Source organism: Mus musculus, chromosome X (assembly GCF_000001635.26).
Source record: "Mus musculus strain C57BL/6J chromosome X, GRCm38.p6 C57BL/6J".
Taxonomy (NCBI): Eukaryota; Metazoa; Chordata; class Mammalia; order Rodentia; family Muridae; genus Mus; species Mus musculus.
This window is the reverse complement of record NC_000086.7, coordinates 96,294,701-96,317,599: the sequence shown is the minus strand read 5'-3', so window position 1 is coordinate 96,317,599 and position 22,899 is coordinate 96,294,701. Positions and strand designations below refer to the sequence as shown.

General features: G+C 37.5%; 1 protein-coding gene and 1 pseudogene across 3 annotated transcripts in view; both read left to right on the top strand.

The window, feature by feature from the left end:
* The window catches only part of Hsf3 (heat shock transcription factor 3), a gene marked incomplete at its 5' end in the record, with an annotated part of 150,117 nt that extends 138,695 nt beyond the window's left edge, over positions 1 to 11,422 (top strand). For 2 of the 3 annotated variants that reach the window (NM_001310755.1, NM_172931.4), the window contains 3 exon segments: positions 2,594 to 2,809; positions 4,473 to 4,572; positions 9,788 to 11,422. In NM_001310755.1, coding sequence (NP_001297684.1) covers positions 2,594 to 2,809; positions 4,473 to 4,572; positions 9,788 to 9,799 — 328 coding nt within the window. In that variant the 3' untranslated portion in view covers positions 9,800 to 11,422. 3 annotated transcript variants of the gene reach the window in all.
* On the top strand, positions 8,597 to 8,995 carry Gm18171 (predicted gene, 18171; annotated as a pseudogene).
* Positions 11,423 to 22,899: the final 11,477 nt, after the last annotated feature.

The following is a 22,899-nucleotide window of genomic DNA, read 5'->3' as shown; positions in this document are numbered from 1 at the left end:
AAGAAGTAAGTGTATCTCAAACTTTATGGCCTCCAATGGCCATAATGGAGGAGCTAGAGAAATTACCCAAGGAGCTGAAAGGGTCTGGAACCCTATAGGTAGAACAACAATATGAACTAATCAGTACCTCCAGAGCTTGTGTCTCTATCTAGTTGCATATGTAACAGAAGATGGCCTAGTCAGCCATCATTGGGAAGAGAAGCCCCTTGGTCTTGCAAACTTTATATGCAAACTTTATAACTCCAGGGCCAAGAAGTGGGAGTGAGTGTGTAGCAAAGTAGGGCTTGGGGGAGAGTATAGGGGACTTTGGGGATAGCATTTGAAATGTAAATGAAGAAAATATCCAATAAAATTTTTAAAAATCTCTTAAATATCTACAACTATACAAATTTTATTAGATATTTTCTTCATTTACATTTCAAATACTATCCCTAAAGTCCCCTATACCCTTCCCCCACCCTGCTCCCCAACCCACCCACTCCACTTCCTAGTCCTGGCATGCCCCTGTACTGGGGCATATGATCTTTGCAAGATCAATGGACTCTTCTCCCATTGATGGCCAACTAGGCCATCCTCAACTACATATGCAACTAGAGACACAACTCTTGGGGGGTACTGGTTAGTTCATATTGTTGTTCCTCCTATAGGGTTGCAGACCCCTTCAGATCCTTAGGTACTTTCTCTAGCTCCTCCATTAGGGGCCCTGTGTTCCATCCAATAGATGACTGTGAGCATCCACTTCTGTATTTGCCAGACACTGGCATAGCCTCACAAGAGAGAGCTATGTCAGGGTCCTGTCAGCAAAATCTTTCTGGCATATGCAATAGTGTCTGGGTTTGGTGGCTGTATATGTGATAGATCCCTGGGTGGGGCAGTCTCTGGATGGTCCTTCCTTCTGTCTCGGCTCTGAACTTTGTCTCTATAACTCCTTCCATGGGTATTTTGTTCCCCATTCTAAGAAGGAACGAAGTATCCACACTTTGGTCTTCCTTGTTCTTGGGGTTCGTGTGTTTTGCAAATTGTATCTTGGGTATTCTAAGTTTCTGGGCTAATATCCGCTTATCAGTGAGTGCATGTCATGCGTGTTCTTTTGTGACTGGGTTACCTCACTCAGGATGATATCCTCCAGATCCATCCACTTGCCAAATAATTTCATGAATTCATTGTTTCTAATAGCTGAGTAGTACTCCATTGTGTAAATGCACCACATTTTCTGTATCCATTCCTCTGTTGAGGGACATCTGAGTTCTTCCCAGCTTCTGGCTATTATAAATAAAGCTGCTATGAACATAGTGGAGCATGTGTCATTATTACAAGTTGGAACATCTTCTGGGTATATGCCCAGGAGAAGTATTGCTGGATCTTCCGGTATAACTATACAAATTTACCTGAAATTTAACTTGATAATTTGTCTTCTTAGGTTCAATGTGTAGGTATTCAAATATTTGAGAGACTTCTAATTTTCAATTCAGAAAAAATTATGGAAAATAAGATGACTAATCAAATTTGATTATTCTATGTGAGATTTTTTAAATAAAGATATATGTACATGGCTGTTTGCCTGCATGTATGCCTGTGAACCAATTGTGTACCTAGTGCCCATGAAAACCAGGACAGGGCCTTGGATCTCCTAGAACTAGAGTTACAGACAGTTGTGAACCAACATATATTGGTGCTGAGAACTGAACCCAGATCTTCTAGAAGAGCACCCAGTGCTGTTTACCAGTGATCCATCTCTCTACCCCCTGATTATTCTCCTGAAAAGAAATCATTAATACTGTGATTAAATTAACCTCTATTATAGTTATATACTAATCAGTGAAAAATTTAGGTTGCACTGTAACTTATACCTTTCCCTTGATATAAGCTTAAATAACTTGTTATATAATATATCAATCAAAGAACTATATTATTTTACCTTTAGATTTCCTCTTTTAAATGACAAAATAGTCCCTATACTTCTTTCTCAATTAAAATTAAGGTGACAGTAATTATTCATAAATGATATTCAGTAATATGCATGTATATGTACTTTACTTATCTAGTCCTTGGTTAGTTGAAACAGTGGATATAAGATATATGTGAATATAGGTTATATTATAAAATTTCTACAGTTAAGTTTTATGTTCAGCTCTTTATAGTGCAGTTACTGAGTTATTTATTTACCACCATTATTTTTCATGAGAGCATTTTCATTACCCCAATCTGATTTTTTCATTCCCATTTATAAAACTTATTTTGTCACTAAAATTTAAATTTGACTATTCTGGACTCTTTGTATCAGTAGAATCATATAAGTGATCGTTTGTGTTTGGTTTATTTCTCTTAGCATTTCTTGCATGTTCACGTATGTTTCATCAAGGACTAATAGTTTATTTTTTATTGCTAAATAATCATTTGATCTGTGAAGTATGTTAGAGCATTGTGTCATATATTATATAAATGAAGTTAAAGGAGAACATATTGGCACAATATAAATTTTTTATCTGATTATTGCAAATCTGCTTACACGATATAAATGGATATACTATAGGCCATGTGATTTGAATTCTTGCAACATGTTGGGTTAATATTTCCCTGCACTATTTTTCAGAGAACACCCTAAAGTGCCAGTTCAGGATAAACCTATGAATGAAGAGTCACTGACCATTCAGTTGGATTTGACCATACCAGTATTACCAGAACAAATAACTGAAGAATCTGTTGAACAAGAACCTAAGGATATTTCTCTGGAATTAGATCTTTCTTCTCAGGATTCAATTTTAATGAAAGATAAATCAGACAATTTATATAACAATATAATTAACAGGTATTCGGTGTCCTCCATCTTTAATCTCCTTTACATGGTTTTGAAAAAAAAATGTTTAATGGTATGCTGAGAGAAGCATGATGTGATGAAAGAAGCTTTTCCCTTAGATACTTAAATTCCTGACCTTATCATTGCTTCTCGTGTATTACAGATATACTGATAATACATTGACTGTTTCTCCTCTGGTGTTAAATGAGAACCCAGCATTGTCAGTGTAAAATACTCCATCCTATACCCAATATTAGCCCTGATATTAGCGTGAAAATTCCTACTTGGAACTGAACTATAAGAAAAAAAGAAGAAATGTCTTCATTTCCTGAAACTTGAAGGTTGTGTATGCTTCAGCAAAAATCCTACTAAATTGGAGTCACAAAGTCTCCATTGTCAGCACAACTCTGCCCTGGGGATGTCTGCCTAAGTTTCACCTTCATCAGCAGTGCTTACAATTGTCTGTTTGAGTGCTTTATCATCTTATATTTGTATAATTCATTACTGGTTCTCATTTATTGCCTAACCTCAGAGGACAAAGATCACATCTAGTTCCTGATAGACTTGATATATAAATATCCTCTTGACAAACACACCCAAAAGAGCTTCCTCAGCTTGACCCCAACCTAAACTGTAGACTCTTAGGAATGTGCATAAAGAAACAACTCTAGACACCAAAATAATCTACCTTTTAGTATACTGAACCCTACCAGATACGTAACAAACCATGACAATAACAGTATTGATTAGGATGATTATTTTGATCTGGATTAACATTGATAGACTTGGCTATTAAAGCTGAGACCAAGATCTACAAGATTAAGAAAAACATAGGGAGAAACAAAGGGTTCCTCTGCTATTGGCATACAGGAATTTAATAGCCTCTTGAAGTCAAGTCGAGTGTCAATACTGATTGTGATATTTGATATAAGTACAAGTGTTTCTCAGAACGCTGGTTTTCCTAATGAATGACAAAATGCAGTCAAGAGCCTCGGAAGGAAAGTTTAAAAATGTATAACAACTTTGCTTACTGACAGATAATATGTGTGTCCCACTTACTCAGGTATGTGACTCTCATCTTTTGATGAGATTCAGACTGGATATTCTCCATAGAGAGGAATCAAGTAATTTCTAAGCCTACATTTGAATATTTACAATCCCATAAATATAAAGATATTCTAGCCCTTTTGGGTCAGCTAGTAATATTGTTGTGATGTCTTGGAGCTTGGTTTTCTGAGACAGTGATTTATCATCTTTATTTTGTATTAAATGGTCGAAACACACATGACCGTCTTGTGGCTATTGACACCTTTCTTGGGTTGAAAACTACAGAAATTGACCAAAATGATCTTTTTCTTCTATCCTTTTCTGGAGTTCGCCAGGTTGAAAACTCTGGAATTTCACTGAGAAGTGGGCTACTCTAACTGTGTTATAACTGCTGCATCAATTCTGAAATATTATAGCAGTAGGCTTTATAGTCTATAAATGTGATGTTTGTAACTGAAAAAGTGCAAAAAGTGAAATATTGGTTTATGGTTTCTTAGTTGAGAACCTGGTGTAATCTTTTCAATTCATTGTCTGTTGAGTTTTTATGAAAGATTGCTTCTTGGAAGTAATAATAACATCCATGGTTTACATCCACCTTCACTCCCCATCTCTGTGTTTTTCATTGAAGGGATAAAAAGGATATGCATCATACTGAAGGAAATTTGTTAGAGCTAAATTCATTACTATCTAGGAAGGCATTGAATTATGACTCTGATCATTTCAGTGAGGTAAGCTCGTCAACTCAAATTTGTGACTTTCCTGCCTTTATATTGATTGCTCAAAATGATATCTTCCCTTCAGCCCCTCCAAAGTGCCATCAGCAAGGTATTGGGTTATGAAATAGCCATAGGTTTTTTTCTTCTTCTGGAAAATGAAAGAGAAATACAAAAAATGAGCATCTAGTTTATGTTTTTATAAAACTTTCTTTATTAAAATCTTCCTCAGCCTGGTATGGTGGCACACACCTTTAATCCCAGCACTTGGGAGGCAGAGGCAGAAGGATCTCTGTGAATTCTAGGTCAGCCTGGTCTACAGAGTAAGTTCTAGGACAGGCAGGGCTACACAGAGAAACTGTCTCAAAACAAAATAAAAACCAATCTTCCTTGCTGAGTGAGGGTGAATGCATGAACTGAGTTAAAGGCATGGGACTTGGGAGGGACTAGAGGGAGGTAAGTCATGCAATTGTATATTAATTATATATATTAATAATAAAATCATGAAATATATAAAACAATAAAATTAAAAGAAAATCCTCACTTATTTACAAATAATAAGGAAACACAATTCCTCCTAGACAACTGTCTTTAAAAGTATACTTGCAAATATTTCCCTTTAATTTGGTAAAATCTCATTGTTGCTCTTTTTAGAGAAAAATAAAACCCTATTCTCTCAGAATGATTTCTTCAACTACGGAAGCTGTATAAATGGAACCATTATCTTTCATCATTAACCAATAATGGGGCTAGACTCTGAGGGAATTCATTCTTGTTATCTTGTTTAGACAGGAATGATTTGAAAGAAGTATTGTTTCCTTTTTGCCAAGCACATTAGTTGGTTTTGGTGAGTCTCATTATTCAGGTTAAAACATGCATTTTCATATACGAAACATAATGTGTTTCCTTCTGTTTTGTCCAATAAATATTGGTAGATATTAGTTCAAGTTAAGTGGAATATAAACCTACATGGTATAGTTGGCTGTAGGTGTACTGTGAATTGTGAATTGTTTTTTCCCCTTCTGCTTAAACAGCAGTTAGAAAGAAAAACCAACTTTTAGAAAACAAGATAAACAGTAATGTCTTTTCTTAACTGTGTTAATCTCTCAAGAAATATGCTTTGGGTGCAGAGAATTGAAAGTAGGGCCTCATATTTGCAAAAACACATACTCTCAGAGCCTCAAGGGAAATATCTTATCTCAGTTATTTAACTTCACTAAAAATGATATGCTGATAACAATTCTAGTGTTTTCTCTTTTACCCAGAGTCTAAGTCTAATGAAAAATGAAGAAGAGAAAAGTCAGCTTGATCTCAGTGGGGGAAAAGGTACAAAAGAAGATTTATAGAATGATCAGAAAATATGCATCTTAGTTCCAGGCTCACAAATGACATATGATCCATATGATCCTTTGCAAGCCATTTACCATTTGAAAGCCTCAGTCAATTCATGTATAAACTACTTTTTTCATTTTATAAGTTTTTGTTTGTTTGGTTGGTTGGTTAATTTGGTTTTTGGTTTTTCTTTTTTTTTCCATTTTTTATTAGGTATTTAGCTCATTTACATTTCCGATGCTATACCAAAAGTCCCCCATACCCACCCACCCCCACTCCCCTACCCACCCACTCCCCCTTTTTGGCCCTGGCGTTCCCCTGTACTGGGGCATATAAAGTTTGCGTGTCCAATGGGCCTCTCTTTCCAGTGATGGCCGACTAGGCCATCTTTTGATACATATGCAGCTAGAGTCAAGAGCTCTGGGGTACTGGTTAGTTCATAATGTAGTTCCACCTATAGGGTTGCAGATCCCTTTAGCTCCTTGGCTACTTTCTCTAGCTCCTCCATTGGGAGCCCTGTGATCCATCCATTAGCTGACTGTGAGCATCCACTTCTGTGTTTGCTAGGCCCCGGCATAGTCTCACAAGAGACAGCTACATCTGGGTCCTTTCAATAAAATCTTGCTAGTATATGCAATGGTGTCAGCGTTTGGATGCTGATTATGGGGTGGATCCCTGGATATGGCAGTCTCTACATGGTCCATCCTTTCATCTCAGCTCCATACTTTGTCTCTGTAACTCCTTCCATGGGTGTTTTGTTCCCAATTCTAAGGAGGGGCATAGTGTCCCCACTTCAGTCTTCATTCTTCTTGAGTTTCATGTGTTTAGCAAATTGTATCTTATATCTTGGGTATCCTAGGTTTGGGGCTAATATCCACTTATCAGTGAGTACATATTGAGTGAGTTCCTTTGTGAATGTGTTACCTCACTCAGGATGATGCCCTCCAGGTCCATCCATTTGGCTAGGAATTTCATAAATTCATTCTTTTTAATAGCTGAGTAGTACTCCATTGTGTAGATGTACCACATTTTCTGTATCCATTCCTCTGTTGAGGGGCATCTGGGTTCTTTCCAGCTTCTGGCTATTATAAATAAGGCTGCTATGAACATAGTGGAGCATGTGTCCTTCTTACCAGTTGGGGCATCTTCTGGATATATTCCCAGGAGAGGTATTGCTGGATCCTCCGGTAGTACTATGTCCAATTTTCTGAGGAACCGCCAGACTGATTTCCAGAGTGGTTGTACAAGCCTGCAATCCCACCAACAATGGAGGAGTGTTCCTCTTTCTCCACATCCACGCCAGCATCTGCTGTCTCCTGAATTTTTGATCTTAGCCATTCTGACTGGTGTGAGGTGGAATCTCAGGGTTGTTTTGATTTGCATTTCCCCGATGATTAAGGATGTTGAACATTTTTTCAGGTGCTTCTCTGCCATTCGGTATTCCTCAGGTGAGAACTCTTTGTTCAGTTCTGAGCCCCATTTTTTAATGGGGTTATTTGATTTTCTGAAGTCCACCTTCTTGAGTTCTTTATATATGTTGGATATTAGTCACCTATCTGATTTAGGATAGGTAAAGATCCTTTCCCAATCTGTTGGTGGTCTTTTTGTCTTATTGACGGTGTCTTTTGCCTTGCAGAAACTTTGGAGTTTCATTAGGTCCCATTTGTCAGTTCTCGATCTGGTTTTTGGTTTTTCAAGACAGGGTTTCTCTGTGTATCCCTGGCTGTCCTGGAACTCACTTTGTAGACCATGCTGGCCTCGAACTCAGAAATCTGCCTGCCTCTGCCTCCCAAGTGCTGGGATTAAAGGCATTTATAAGTTATTTTGAATAAGATTATATATATGAAAGAGCCCTGATGATAACTATATTTTTTCTCTTTGTAATTAGATATTTTCTTTATTTACATTTCAAATGTTTTCCCCTTTCCTGGTTTCCCCTCCGAAAGTCCATCTTCCCCTCCCCCCTTCCCCTGTTCCCCAACCCACCCCCTCCCATTCCTGGTCCTGGTGTTTTACTATACTGGAGCATAGAGCCTTCACTAGACCAAGGGCCTCTCCTCCCATTGATGACCGACTAGGCCATCCTATGCTACATATGCAGCTAGAGCCACGAGTTCTACCATGTGTTTTCTTTGATTGGTGGTATAGTTCCAAGGAGCTCTGGGAGGACTGGTTATTTCATATTGATGTTCCTCCTATGGGGCTTCAGACCCCTTCAGATCCCTGGGTACTTTCTCTAGCTCTCATTGGGGACCTTGTGCTCCATCCAATAGATGACTGTGAGTATCCACTTCTGTATTAGGCACTGGTAAAGCCTCTCAGAAGACAGCTATATCAGGCTCCTGTCAGCAGGCTCTTTTTGGCCTCTACCTAGTGTCTGGGTTTGGTGGTTGTTTATGGAATGGATCCCCAAGTGGGGCAGTATCTGGATAGTCATTCCTTTAGTCTCTGCTCCGAACTTTCTCTGTAACTCCTTCCATGGGTATTTTGTTTCCCCTTCTGTAAAGGATTCTGAGCTTCTGGGGTAATATCCACTTATCAGTGAGTGCATATCATGTGTGTTCTTTTGTGATTGTGTTACCTCACTCAAGATGATATCCTCTAGATCCATCCATTTGTCTAAGAATTTCATAAATTCATTGTTTTTATTAGCTAAGTAGTACTCCATTGTGTAAATGTACCACATTTTCTGTATCCATTCCTCTGCTGAGGCACATCTGGGTTCTTTCTAGCTTCTGGCTATTATAAATAAGGTTGCTGTGAACATAGTGGAGCATGTATCCTTATGACATGGTGGAGCATCTTCTGGGTATATGCCTAGGAGTGGTATTGCTGGATCTTCAGGTAGAATTATGTCCAATTTTCTGAGGAACCACCAAAGTGATTTCCAGAGTGGTTGTACCAGCTTTCAATCTCACCAGCAATGGAAGAGTGTTCCTCTTTCTCCACATCCTTGCCAGCATCTGTTGTCACCTGAGTTTTTGATCTTAGCCATTCTGACTGGTATGAGGTGGAATCTCAGGGTTGTTATGATTTGCATTTCCCTGATGATTAAGGATGCTGAACATTTTTTTCAGGTGCTTCTCAGCCATTCGGTATTCCTCAGTTGAGAATTCTTTATTTAGCTCTGTAGAGACACTGAAACTTATAGAGGAGAAAGTGGGGAAGAGCCTGGAACATATGGGCACAGGGGGAACGTTCCTGAACAGAATACCAATGGCTTGTACTGTAAGATCAAGAAATGTCAAATGGGACCTCATAAAATTGCAAAGCTTCTGTAAGGCAAAGGACATTGTCAATAGACAAAAAGGCAACCAACAGATTGGGAAAAGATCTTTACCAATCCTAAGTCTGATAGATGGCTAATATCCAACATATACAAAGAACTCAAGAAGTTAAACTCCAGACTATATGATCTTAAGGGAAAATATATTGTTGTTTGGCTGAGTTTTAAAAGCCATGATAAAACATCAAAAGGCTACAATGTAAGTTTTTTTTTAGTTTTTCACTTGACATTAAAAGTTCTTTTTCAGAAAATAAGTCATTTACTATTTACTACACCCAGTCATTCACAGTCAGCCTTATAGTTTTTGAATAATGTAATCTGAGTTCTATTGGTTTGTGTGTCCTTAATTCTAAATGTGTATTTGGATGTAATTAGATCTCTTTTCCTGAAACAGAAGTACCAAAAATTGATAGCCTAAGAAGGGCTGATAGTTATGTCTAAGAATAATAGTGCATTCTTCTTGGATAAGATAACCAAGTTGAAAGAGTTTGTAACTCAAAAGATTAGTATAACCATGTCTCCCATGAAACATTTAACAGTGCAAGACTTATGAATTATGCTTTAAATTTTCTCCTCCTATATTACATATAACAAAGCACTGTCTCTCCACAGACAATCATATGATACAATGTATGGAAACACCAGAGCTTTTCCTATTGGATGAGATACCAATGTGTGATTTTGGAGAAAATCTTCAAGATTATGACAGACTTTTAGAGGATCTGAAGAACCCACCAAATGTCATATCAGCTTTATGTGACCATGATTATGTAACCTCCAATATTTCTACTCTACAAGAAGATACTATTGAAAATAGTATTCCTCAGTTATGTATGGAAGCCAATGGGGAATCCAGTGTGTTCCCTTTTCTCATTCTCAACCCTGTTACTAATATTTTTTGAAGAGCATATTGAAATCAATCTTCTGTTACAATTTATTTTGAGTCTTAATGAATCTCATTTAGATATTCAATGGCTGCTGGCTAGTATTATGTATCTTCATTTGGAAATTTCTGTAACTTAAATTAATATGTTAAAATTATAGCCCCCCAACATCTAGACAAGCTTTGGCAACTAGGATAAAATTCAGACCACAAGAAAACATAGGTAATATATCCAAATTTTAATATAATAAGAAGTTAGTTTTTAATTTTTAAACTAATGATGTTCTAGTACTTTGTTACTAGAATAGAGATTAATGTTATTGCATTTTTAAGTAATTAGAAATTTTCTGTAGCTAGATTTTGTTTATAGTAAAGAAACAATTATTGCAAAATTTAAAAGCAAGGTTTAGAGTTAATGAAAACGATGTTACTCCTAGATTTTACTGATACATTTATTCTATAGCTTCCCACTTTATTTTCTGTCTTACACTATTTTTACTTCCTCAAGAAAGTTAAAATTTCAGCAGGATATGATTTTTTTCTGTATAATGGCCATCTCATATACAATCAAAGTCAACATACTGACTCTCATATAAATCCTTCAACAAAAACTCCAAGAATCAAACTCAAGCAAACATTTTCCTAAAAAGCATGCAGAAACCCAAGAACAAGTGATTTATTCAAAAATAAATTTAAAAATTCACAGTAAACCATTTCTCAACTATATTTATCTATCATTTCTACTGTAATCTCTAGCTATATCAGTATTCTTTGACAGATATGTAGTTATTAGATAGAATATTATCTTTCAAAAATAGTATGGTTTTACCTAAACTTGAAGCAGTTTTCATACTATTTCAACTGTTCTAACACCAACTTTCATACATGGCTAAACATTGAGTACCATAGCACATAGAATCTAAGAGTATCTGTTTAGTTGAAGAAGCACTTTAGAATATGTTTAAGGTCTTATGTTAGTAAGCTGAATACTAAAACATCAAGCATCTAAAGGGCCCAGTCTGTAACACTTTATTACTGCTTTATCCTACCTGCTAAAGGGTCTACAAATTTAGCTTGTTTTTTAGTCCTTTTATTTTTCAAAGTTTAACATGTTCTTCAATAGGCTCACTAATGAAGTCAGATTTAACAGAAAGGGGAAATAGGTCATTATTTTCAGTATCCATTTTTAAAATGTGTATTTGTTTAAATAAAATGGTTTGTGTAATTTTGAGAATTCTTAAGGAAAGTCCAGATCTCATTTAGTGATGGCTGAGCTTTTGATATGCAGGAGTAACCTGGAATATTTCAAAAACTGAAAAACATCTTGTCACTGTAATGCTATATAAGTCAATAAAGAGTTGAGCATACTTTTTCATGGCATCATGTCCTTTGCTGTAAACCAGGGTCTGTGACAATAAGGAATGAAAATTCTAGGCTGCATGTACATGAACTAAGGATATTGTGTTACATACACACAGTAATTTGTGTTTGTGCTATTTTCAGTTCAAAGAACTTATAGGGAGGAAACTTGTACTTGGTAATGTGATTTTTGACTTCATAACCCATGTCTTCTGGAGGAACATTGTGCCCTCTCCATGCATAAAACATCTATTCCAACTCCATTTTTATCATATTTTGAAATTATTTTATTAACTAATGAGTTTCCATAAGGATTTTTCATGTATCCTTAGTATTAGTGAGTTAGCCACTCACTAGCCTTTTCCCCCACAATCACTGGGCCCTCATATCTGTTTAATTCTCCTTTTGTCCCATTAATTAATTTATTTATTCACTTTACATCCCAATTGCATCCCACCTTCATCCAGTCATCCCCTCATCTAGCCCCATCCCCTTCTTTTCTGATTATGGAGAACTCCAGATGCCAACCCACCCTGGCACATCAAGTCACTGCAGAACTAAGCATGTCTCTCCCACTGAGGCAAGACAAGATAGCCCAGTTAGGGGAACATGATCCAGAGGCATGCAACAAAGTCAGGGACAACCCTGCTCCAGTTGTTGGAAAAGCTACATGAAGACTAAGCTGCTAAGTATGTTCAGGGAGTGGGGAGAGGGACCAAGTCCAGTTTATTATGTATGCTCTTTGGCTAGTGATTCAGTCTCTGGGATTTCCCAAGGGTCCAAGTTAGTTGACTCTGATAGTCATCATGTAGAGTCCCTATCCCCTCCAGATCCCTCAATCCTTCCTCCAACTCTTCTACAAGGCTCTCTGAACCCTATCTAATGTTTGGCTGTGGGTATCTGCATCTGTTTCAGTCGGCTGCTGGGTGGAGCCTGTCAGAGGACAGTCATGCTAGGCTCCTGTCTGTAAGCATAATACAGTATCATTAATAGTGTCAGGGATTGGTGCTTGCCCATTGGATGAGTCTCAAGTTGGACCAGTCATTGGTTAGTCATTCCCTCAGTCTGTACTCCATTTTTGTTCCTGCACTTCTTGTAGGCAGGAAATATTTTGGTCAAATGTTTTGTGGCAGGTTCCATATACTCACTGCTAGGATTTTCAACTAGAGTCACTCTCACAGACGCCTTGGTGCCTCCCCATCCCAGACCTCTGGTACGCCCTAGAAATGGCCCCTACCCACCTGCATACCTCCCATTTCCATTCATTCTTCTGGCCTTTCTCCCTGACTTTAGCTACCTGCTTCCTATCCCAATCCTGTTTCCCTTCCTATACCCTCTCCCACCTAGTTTCCTCCTTCCATCCACCATGATGACTATTTTATTTCCCTTTCTGAGTGGGATTCAAGCATCTCCCTTGGATCCTCCTTGTTATTTATCTTCTTTGAGTCTGTGGAATGTAGTGTGGGTATCCTCTATGTACTGGTTAGTTTTGTGTCAACTTGACACAGGCTGGAGTTATCACAGAGAAAGGAGATTCAGTTGAGGAAATGCTTCCACAAGATCCAGCTGTAAGTCATTTTCTCAATTAGTGATCAAGGGGGAAAGGCCCCTTGTGGTTGGGACCATCTCTGGGCTGGTAGTCTTGGGTTCTATAAGAGAGCAGGCTGAGCAAGCTAGGGGAAGCAAGCCAGTAAAGAACATCTCTCCATGGCCTCTGCATCAACTCCTGCTTCCTGACCTGCTTCAGTTCCAGTCCTGAGTTCCTGGGTGATGAACAGCAGTATGCAAGTTTAAGCTAAATAAACCCTTTCCTCCCCAACTTGCTTCTTGATCATGATGTTTTGTCCAGGAATAGAAACCCTGACTAAGACACTCTACTTTATGTCTAATATCCATTTATAAGTGAGTGCATTCCATGCATACCCTCTTGGGTTTGTGTTTAAATTCTTTAACTCCCAAGATTTCTCCCTCTTCCTACATTTTACATACTGGATATTCTACAGCCCCTCCAATTAATTTGTTTTAGCTATATTGTGATATGGTAGATTTCCTAATGAGTTTTCATACCCTCTTCCTTTGTGACTAGCCTCCTCTCCCTGCACATTTTCTAATTCTCCTCATACTCCAGTGCCTCTGCTCGGTTGAGCCTTCACACCTAGAAAAATTCACTTCTCTGTTTTCGTCCATAAGGTTAATTAGACGACTGTTAGTAATTCACAAAACTGTTAGTAATTTGTACCCTTGGGCTGTAGCTTGCCCTGTGGATCACTGTTGTGGTTTGTAGGCTTTATAGTTGAATAGAACTATGGACTGCTTTTCTAACATGGCACCTTGTTTCTGATACTGAGCCCTAGTGCTAACGTAGGAGGTTTCCATGACAATTCTAAGTCTTACAAGTGCTCTATCTGAAGTGTGTGGTGTTTTTAACAATATGAGCTTGCTTTCAAGTTTTAAAAGGCAACCAAGCGTAACAGCAACAGCCTGTATTATTTTCTGAGGTTCCTGACCTCCTCTGACTAAAGACTACTCAGAGATATTTCCATGCCTGGCTCTGGAAATTTCAATAGATTGTCTATGAAACTTAGGGGTAGAATTATCTTTCCCAGTGATGTAAGATGTAATTTAAGTGTGTATACATGTGTATATGTACATATACTTGTAATATATATTACATATGAAAACAAAATGATGCTTTCTTACGGCTTTTTCAAGCCTTTTTAGTACCATTTGTCACTCCTTCCTCCTTCTTTCCTGTATCCCCCAAGATAAAGACACCCCCCATTTTTCTTGTTTCCCACTTCACGACACCTATGTCCTATGAGCCCCCTGTTTAGAATTCCTTCCACCACCCCATAATGGTCCCTTTTTACTGTGTGTTTTCTTCGGTTACTCCGTGTTATATACTCAGATCCATAAATTTAGAACTACAATCCACAAATTAGAGAGATTCTGTGCCAGTTGTTTTTTCTGGGTCTGGTTTAACTTCACCAAGTATGGTATTTTCTAGTTCCATCCATTTACCTGCAAATTTCATGAGTTAATTTTTCTTTAGAGATGAATACTATTGTATTGTGCGTATATACTACATTTTCATTATCCATGTATCAGTTAAAGGATAGTTGTTTCCATTTCCTAGATGCTGTAGATAGAACAGCACTGGACTTGGATGATCAAATATATGTAGAATAGTATATGGAGTCCTTTAGGCGTATGTCAAGGAGTGAGATAGCTGGGTTATGTGGTATATTTATTTTTAGCTTTTTGGATATTTTTCATGCTGATTTCCTGAGTATCTGCACCGTTTTCCAATCATATCAACAATGAATGAGAGTTCCCTGTCCCTCACATTCTTTCCAAAATTTGTTTTCAGTTACTTTCTTGTCCTTAGCTATTCTGACTGTTTTGTAGCTAAATATATTTAGCACCTTTTAGCCATTGATAACTACCTTCAGTTAAGTATTATCTTTCAATGGGGTTCTTTCCTTGATTCTTATGGGGTTTTGACACTATTCTTTTGTCAGATATATAGTTGAGGAAGGAAATCCTTTCTTATGGAAAAGAAATTCAGTTATATAAGGAGATATAACATCCCACAAATTAAAAACATATCCATATTAAAGCACATAGTTAATATACTTTAACATTAATCTTGTTTTTATTTTAATTTGCCATAAAACATGTTTTATTCATGCATATTACACACATATATTATTTCACTCTATTCTTATTCACCACCACCCCCACTTATTGCCATCACTTATTACTCAGGCCACCATCTTCTTCATACTCTCCTCCTCCAAATAGTTCCTCAATCTGTTTCTATGTCATATGTATTCTGATACTTATTTTCCCTCATTGTCTCCTCACTTTATTTCTCAACCATGTTCATCTCTGCTATCTATTCTTAATAGCCAGAAACTGGAAGCAACCAAGATGTCTCTCAACAGAAGAATAGATAAAGAAAATGTGATATATTTACAAGAATAGATAAAGAAAATGTGATATATTTACAAAGTGAATATTCAGCTATAAAAAATAAATTAAATTATGAAATTCACAGGCAAAAGGATGGAAAATCATCCTGAGAGAAGTATCACAGATCCAGAAAGACAAATCAGTTATATGTGGATATTAACTTTTAAGTCAATGAAAACCAAGCTACAATCTAAACAACCACAGAGGTTATATACAGAGTAAAGGACAGAGGATTACAGATAGATTTCCCCCAGGAAAGTGAAATAGAATAGATAGTTTTGGGTGGGGGAACCAGAAGTAGGATTGAGTTAGGAGGGAGGAAAGGAAATGGCAATCAGGGAGGGCATACAATGAGAGACAACTAAAAGTAAGGGCCATTTGAGGAATAGTGTGGAAACCTAATACAGTAGAAGCTTCCTAAAATCTGTACACATATAAATATGATCTAAATGAAATAGCCATATAACGGGGAAGACAGAGCCCCAACTGGTCATCTCTTGACATCAGATGAAGCTTCCAGTAGTGGGACTGGGTTACATCCAATTTAGTTACTGACTAAAAGTGTTCCATGGGAATTCCCAAACAACCCAGGCTACAAACTGTTTGATAAGACTCCATTGCTGAAGACAACACCTACACAACTCATTAAGTATGGAGAAGTAAAACTGGTGCCTACATAGAGCGTTACTCCCGACATTCTAGCCTTTAGTATGAGAAGATGTACTCTGCATACTACCAAGGAAGAAACATCAACACTGAAACTACCAGCCACAGAAAGAAAGAAACTGTTCTTGAAGACTTCTTGCTTGCTTGCTTTACATCTCAAAATGTTGTCTTGGAAAGATTATAACAATTTAAGTAGTCCAATGGAAGTATTAACTAGAAGGCTTTGATAAAAATTATTTTCTTTCATTGGATTCCAAAGTAGGAAGAAGCAACTGCTAGACTTAGTTGTTATATGAGTCATATATAGTAAACATCATCTGCTATAAGATTTGACTTCCACACATGATTCAACAGTTTTGCCACATAATGAATTTAAGACCATCCCTTTTTTTCTTGGTACCTGTGTTGGCTAGGTTTTTTTTTTTTTTTTTTTGTTAACTTGACACATGCTAGAGTTACCTGGAAGGTGGAATATCAGTTGAGAAAATGCTCCATAAGATCCAGCTGCAAGGCATTTTCGTAATTAATGATTGATGGAACAGGGCCCAGTCCATTGTGGATGGTGCCACCCCTGGGCTGGTGGTCCTGGGTTCTATAAGAAAGCAGACTGAAATCGCCAAGAGTAATAAGCCAGGAAGTAGCACCCTTCTGTGGCCTCTGTATCACTCCCTCCAGGTTTCTGACCTGTTTGAGTTCCTGTCCTGACTTCCCCAGATGGAGTATTACCTGAAAGTGTAAGCCACATAAGCCTTTTCCTCTACAACTTGCTTTTGTTCAATGTTTCATTACAGCAATAGAAAACCTAAAATTGTAACAATAACCAAACAATCAGTAACAAAAGTGCTGGTGATTTCTTCAACTCTAAGAACTTTAATGACCCCTATCAAGTCTTCATTGGTTGTTACTTTGCTTTTTTCACTTGCCCTGTCTGAAGCCCAGTTTTCATCCTCTTGCTGTACTTCTACAATTGCATGATTTTTTTTCCATAGGAGTGCAGTTCTGATTTTGCTATTATGTCAACAAGACCATTTTTTTCCACTTTAGTCAGCAGCATGCTATCTGGGTGTGCTTGCATTTCCCAACAACCTTGTCATGAGCTTGACAGTCATATCTCACTAGAATATAGTGATTAAAAAGAAAATCAAATAGATACTCTGAAGTACATGAAGCCATGAGACCATTATTTGTGAAATAATGCTAATAGAACTATGAATTTATGTGTAAAACAGTAGAAAACTTTGAGGAAATAGAAGCGTATCTTGCTGACAATCTGTAAATCTTGGAAATTCGACCAATGGCACCTAAACTAAACAAACTTAACTAAGCCTAAATTTAAATTAACAAAACTTTGTTAAGATTTTATGATGCTAAATAAGCATCTTTTGTCTCGATTTCTTTCCATTTTGTCCCTCCTTTCCTCATTCCTTCCCTCTCCCCCTGCTTCCCATACTTCTTTCTGTCCTTTCCTTTGTATCTGATGAAGTCTTGTCACATGGCCCTTATTAGTTTAAGTTTCATGTGTAGCTCAGATCTAAAACCCATGATCTTTCTGCCTCAGCTTCTCAATTGTCAAGATTACAGTCATGAAATACTGTCTCAGACTGGCATTTCTCTTCTAGTAGAAAGATTGTAAATAATCTCTCTCCTTTGTACTTCTGGATGACTTAGTGTATATTACAAAATAATTAATATATATGCAGCCAAGAAGTCTAGTTTACTTTTATATGTTTATTCTGGATTCTGAGTTTACTATTAGTGGGACTATGTTACATTCGTATTTATATAGAATACATTTTCTAGTCATCAGTTTTAGAAACTAGAAAATATTTGGAAGGATAACTGTAGGGACCCGAGTGAGCTGTATCGGCAAAGTGCTTGAGGTACAAGTATGAACACCAGAGCTTGATCACAGAATCCATGTTTTGTTTTGTTTTGTTTTGTTTTAAAAAAAAATGGTTTTAATGGTGTAGATTTGTAAGTCCAGAGATAGGAAGATCTATGTGACTCACTGACCAGCCAGTCTTTTCTACTACTCAGTGAGTGCAGGTAATGAACAATGTCGTCTCAAAATAATAATAATAATAATAATAATAATAATAATAATAATACACAAGAGGGATATCATCTAAACAAAAGATATGATGTTGACTTTTGGCCTCCACATGCATATGCACATGTGTATATACACCCTCATACCTATGCACCCATACACACATGAATACACCTCACCATATAGACACAGAAATTCTCTGCTGCCTTATTCCTTAGAATGTGTATCCTATAAACATTTAAAGGATTGTTTAATTCCCACTTAAGTACTACAAAAAGGTAAGGGAAGCACAACACATAAAAATGGTCACCCATTCATCATCCATTCAATAAATATGTTATTCAACTGTCAGCAAAGCACCATCCTTAACACTTAGGACATATTACAACATACTGTAAAGTTATTCCCTCATGGAACTTACATTCTATCAACCAATAAAAATGAGAAGCAAGCTATGGGACTTAGAATATAGATTAGTGATAAAGCATGGTTCAGCATTCTCAAGGTACCAGGTTCAGTCTCTGGCACCAAATATTAAAAGAGAAGTAAATTATATTTCCCACTCTTACCTGATTTTCCACTAAAATTCTGAGATATTTAATTCCATGTTTAAAGTGTTTAGATTGCAAATAGATTATGAAGACTAATTGTTAGTGAAGTTGAGAAAACCTAAAGAATTATCAAAATATTATTTGGGACAAATTTAAGTCTAAACTTGAGATGGTTAGGCCCATAAGAAGAAATAGTCCAATTATGAGCTGCTAATAACCTCACTGAGAAATTTGAATGTAAGATCAAAGAAAAGAGATCAGCATAATAAGGGACCTGAAAGGTGTGAGTAAAAGTAAGGGAAGACTATTTCCAAAGCTAAATATAGTACAGCAAAATGAAGCAACATAAAAACTGGGATAAATTTAGAATACTCATATTGGTCACATTCATAAAGGCATTAATTGTGTCATTTATACATCCCTTGACATTGTCAGATTTTTTTTTGCTTCTCCTTTTCTCCCAAACAAGAAAAACATAAGAACTAGGTTTACATAACAGTTCTCAACATCTAAAATCAGCCCAGAAATGGAATTCCACTTGTAATTTCTATTCTTTAAAGCAGAGAGATAGAGTATATGTGAAAGATAATGACTGTGGAAGTAGTTAAGGGATATATTGGAAGAATTTTTTTTCAATGAAGAGAATGATATATTGTAAAATGGAGAAGAGCTACATGTCTGCTGTGATATGGAATGTTCTATGTGTTACATGAAGTTTCACTCATGAAATCTTAAGAATATGGTCACCTAGACAAGATCTTCACAATGACATCAACTGACATCTCACCATGAATGACAGAAACTTCACTGAGCCCTACCCCACTTGTAATTAATAGCTGCCAAGAAGAGAGGCAGTCTTCTACATGAACAAACTTCCAACAAGTTATGCAATCATAAACAACCAGCCTTAAATACATACACATATGATTCAGTAGCTTATATTATTACATTAAATATGTAGCAATAATACTTAAATACGGTATCATGAATTTGAAAGAGAGTTGGGGGATACAGTAGAACTTGGATAGCCAAGATGGTAGGGGTGAAAATGATGAAATCTGGACAGTTTTGTGTGGCATGAAAGATTATTAATTTGGAATCACACAGAACAAAGTAAGATTCCTGATTCTACTGTGTGATCTTTAGCTGACTGCAGAGTATCCGTTTCTTTCTTTCCTTCTTTACTTTCATTCATTCCTTCCTTTCTTTCATTTTTCTTCCTTTCTTTTTTCTTTATTTCCTTCCTTCCTTCCTTTGTTTATTTTTCCTTTAATTTTATTTATTTTTATTTATTCACTTTATATCCCACTCATTGTACCCTCCCAGTCACCCATGCCCCCAATTCTTTCTCCCAGACCCCTATCCCTTCTCCTCTGAGCAGGTGGAGGCCCTCCTGGGCCCTCCACCTTGGCACATCAAGTCTCTATGGATCTAGGTGTGTCCTCTCCCACTGAGGCCAGACAAGGCAGCCTATCCCATGTATAGGCAATAGCTTTTGGGATAGTCCCTGCTCCAGTTGTTCAGGACCCACATGAAGACCAAGCTGTACATCTGGTACAGGCTGGGGTAGGAGGCCAAGGTCCAGCCTGTGTATGTTCTTTGGTTGGTGATTCAAACTCTGAGTCCCAAGGGTTCAGGTTAGTTGACTCTGTTGGACTTCCTGTGGAATTTCTATCCTCTTCAGGGCCCCTAATCCTTCCCTAAGCCCTTCCATAAGAGTCATCAAGCTCCATCCACTGATTGGCTGTGGTGTCTGCATCTGTCTGAGCCAATGGCTTGGTGGAGCCTCTCACAGGACAGCATTGCTAGACTCCTGTAAGCATAACAGAGTATCATTCATGTCAGGGATTAGTGCTTGCCCATGGGATGGGTCCCAAGTTGGCCATTCTCTCAGTCTCTGCTCCATCATTCTTTAATGACAAGTAAAAGCTGCACTTATCTGTGAATAAAAGAATAAGTGCTTTAAATGCTGTTGGGAATTATAGTAATTTATAATAAGACAGTAGTAGGTTTTCTTCAAGTATCCATGACTTGAAAAGCCACTGGAAGGTGTCTATGTTTACTGCAGTCTCCATGAATTCCCTTTTATTGAGCGGGCCCTATGTCTAATTAGTTGGTGGTTGTATACCTCCATGGAGATAGCTTGCCATGTGGTAATTATTATGATCCATAGTGTTTACAGTTGATTTAAAATTCAATTACTTTTCTCCTTTGAAAACTTGCATAACACCTTCAAATACTATGAGAGCTAGTCCTTGGGAAGGTAGTATCTATTTTCCATTTGAATTCTTCTAAATCCTATATATGAGGTGTATGTTGTCTTCAGCAATAGAGACTTGTCTTTAAATTCTGGGAGGCATACAAAAGCAACAGTGATAGTCTATAATATTTTGATAATGCCTTGAACACTTTTAACTGATGATTTGAAGAGAGGTTTATTATCCTTGTCTCTGGAATTTCTATTAGATAGTCAATGGCTCTTAGAGGAAAAATTAGCACCCCAAATAGTATAATAGTCAATGGCTCTTAGAGGAAAAATTAGCACCCCCAAATAGTATAACTTCATTTAAATCACTTATGGGGCTGGAGAGACAGCTCAGTGGTTAAGAGTACTTGTTGCTCTTTTTTTAATTTTTATTAGATAATTTCTTTATTTATATTTCAAATGTTATCCCCTTTCCTAGTTTCCCCTCTGAAAATCCCCTATCCCCTCACTCCTCCCTGCTCCCCAACCCACCCACTCCCATTACTGGTCCTGACATTCCCTTATACTGGGGCCTAGAGCCTTCACAGGACCAAGGGACTCTCCTCCCATTGATGACCGACTAGGCCATCCTCTGCTACATATATAGCTAGAGCCACAAGTTCCACCATGTGTTTTCTTTGATCTTACAGAGAGCCCAGGTTTGATTCCCAGTACCCACACAGTTGTTCACAACCATCTGTAACTAAAATTCTAGAGGATTCAACACCTTCATCTAACCTCTGTGGACACCAGGCATGCACACAGCACATATACATGCATACAGTATAACATTTTAAAAGAGCATAATGAAAGGCTAAGTACTAGATAATGAGGAAGAACAGAATGCCAGTACTGAACATAAGTCATGACAAATCTCACTTGTGTTTCTAGTTCTAAGTATGTTTCTAGTTCTACATCTGTCATGGGCATTTTGGTTTGGGTCATGAGTAAGTACATAAAAACATTCTAAAGTTAAAGTATTGAAGTGGAAACTTAAGAGTTCTTTGGAAAGTCAGTTGTGTTGGCTGTGTTTTGCTGAGGCAAACACATGAAGGGGTGTTTTCCTGAAGTGGACACAGGTGAAAGGCTAAGGAAGACTCATGAACGAATATTTGGCTGAAGCAGACACAGGTGAAAGGATGTTCTGTTAAACAAGCACATGAAAGGACATGTGATGAAAGATTCTTTGCTAATGACACACATGTATTGGTCCGCCTTACATTTTGTAGTTGAGCTGCATTTTCAGGACTCCATAGAAAGAAACGCACCAATAAATCTCTGATGGTGTACTTCAATTTCTTGTCACTTCCATGGACTAGGGCTGATTAGCAGAGTGATGTCAGCTGAGACAGATGCATGTGCAGAGGCAAGACACATACTGAGGTCAGACCCAGGGAGGACGCACCTTTATTTGCTACTTCCCTCTAGCACAGCCAAATCAAAGGTGGATAGACAGAGGGAATAGTTTCAGCTAATGTTTGCTGGCATTGGCACAGCCTTCCTTTTACATTTTTTTCTAGGTGTGGAATATGGGAGTGAAAATAGGCCACAGTGATCCCTGCTTATGAGGCTTGAAATTTTTGCATCATTTTCTCTGCTGATCATCCATAATATGTAAGTTCTTTCAACACATGCACCATTATCCCTGGAAGCACTAGAATTGAACATGAAAAGGTAAATTCTCTGGATTAAAGTAACTACATTCCTTCCTTCTCCCACTCTAATACTGTTTCCTTTCTGAGCCAGCTCAAGTACTAGCCTGCTATACTGAAGAAAAAGGGCACAACCCTTGAGATCAAGCCATACCTGAGTGCAAATTTCCCCTTTGCTCATTATTTTTTGACTGTGTATAGGTGCTATAGTGAGTCTTTATATAAATTTCCTCTAACAACAAAGATTATACAAGAACTAGTGTATATCTCAGCATATCAATGCATACTGAGCAAGTACAAGGCCCTAGTTGAAATGACCTGCACCACAAATAAAAAGACTCAC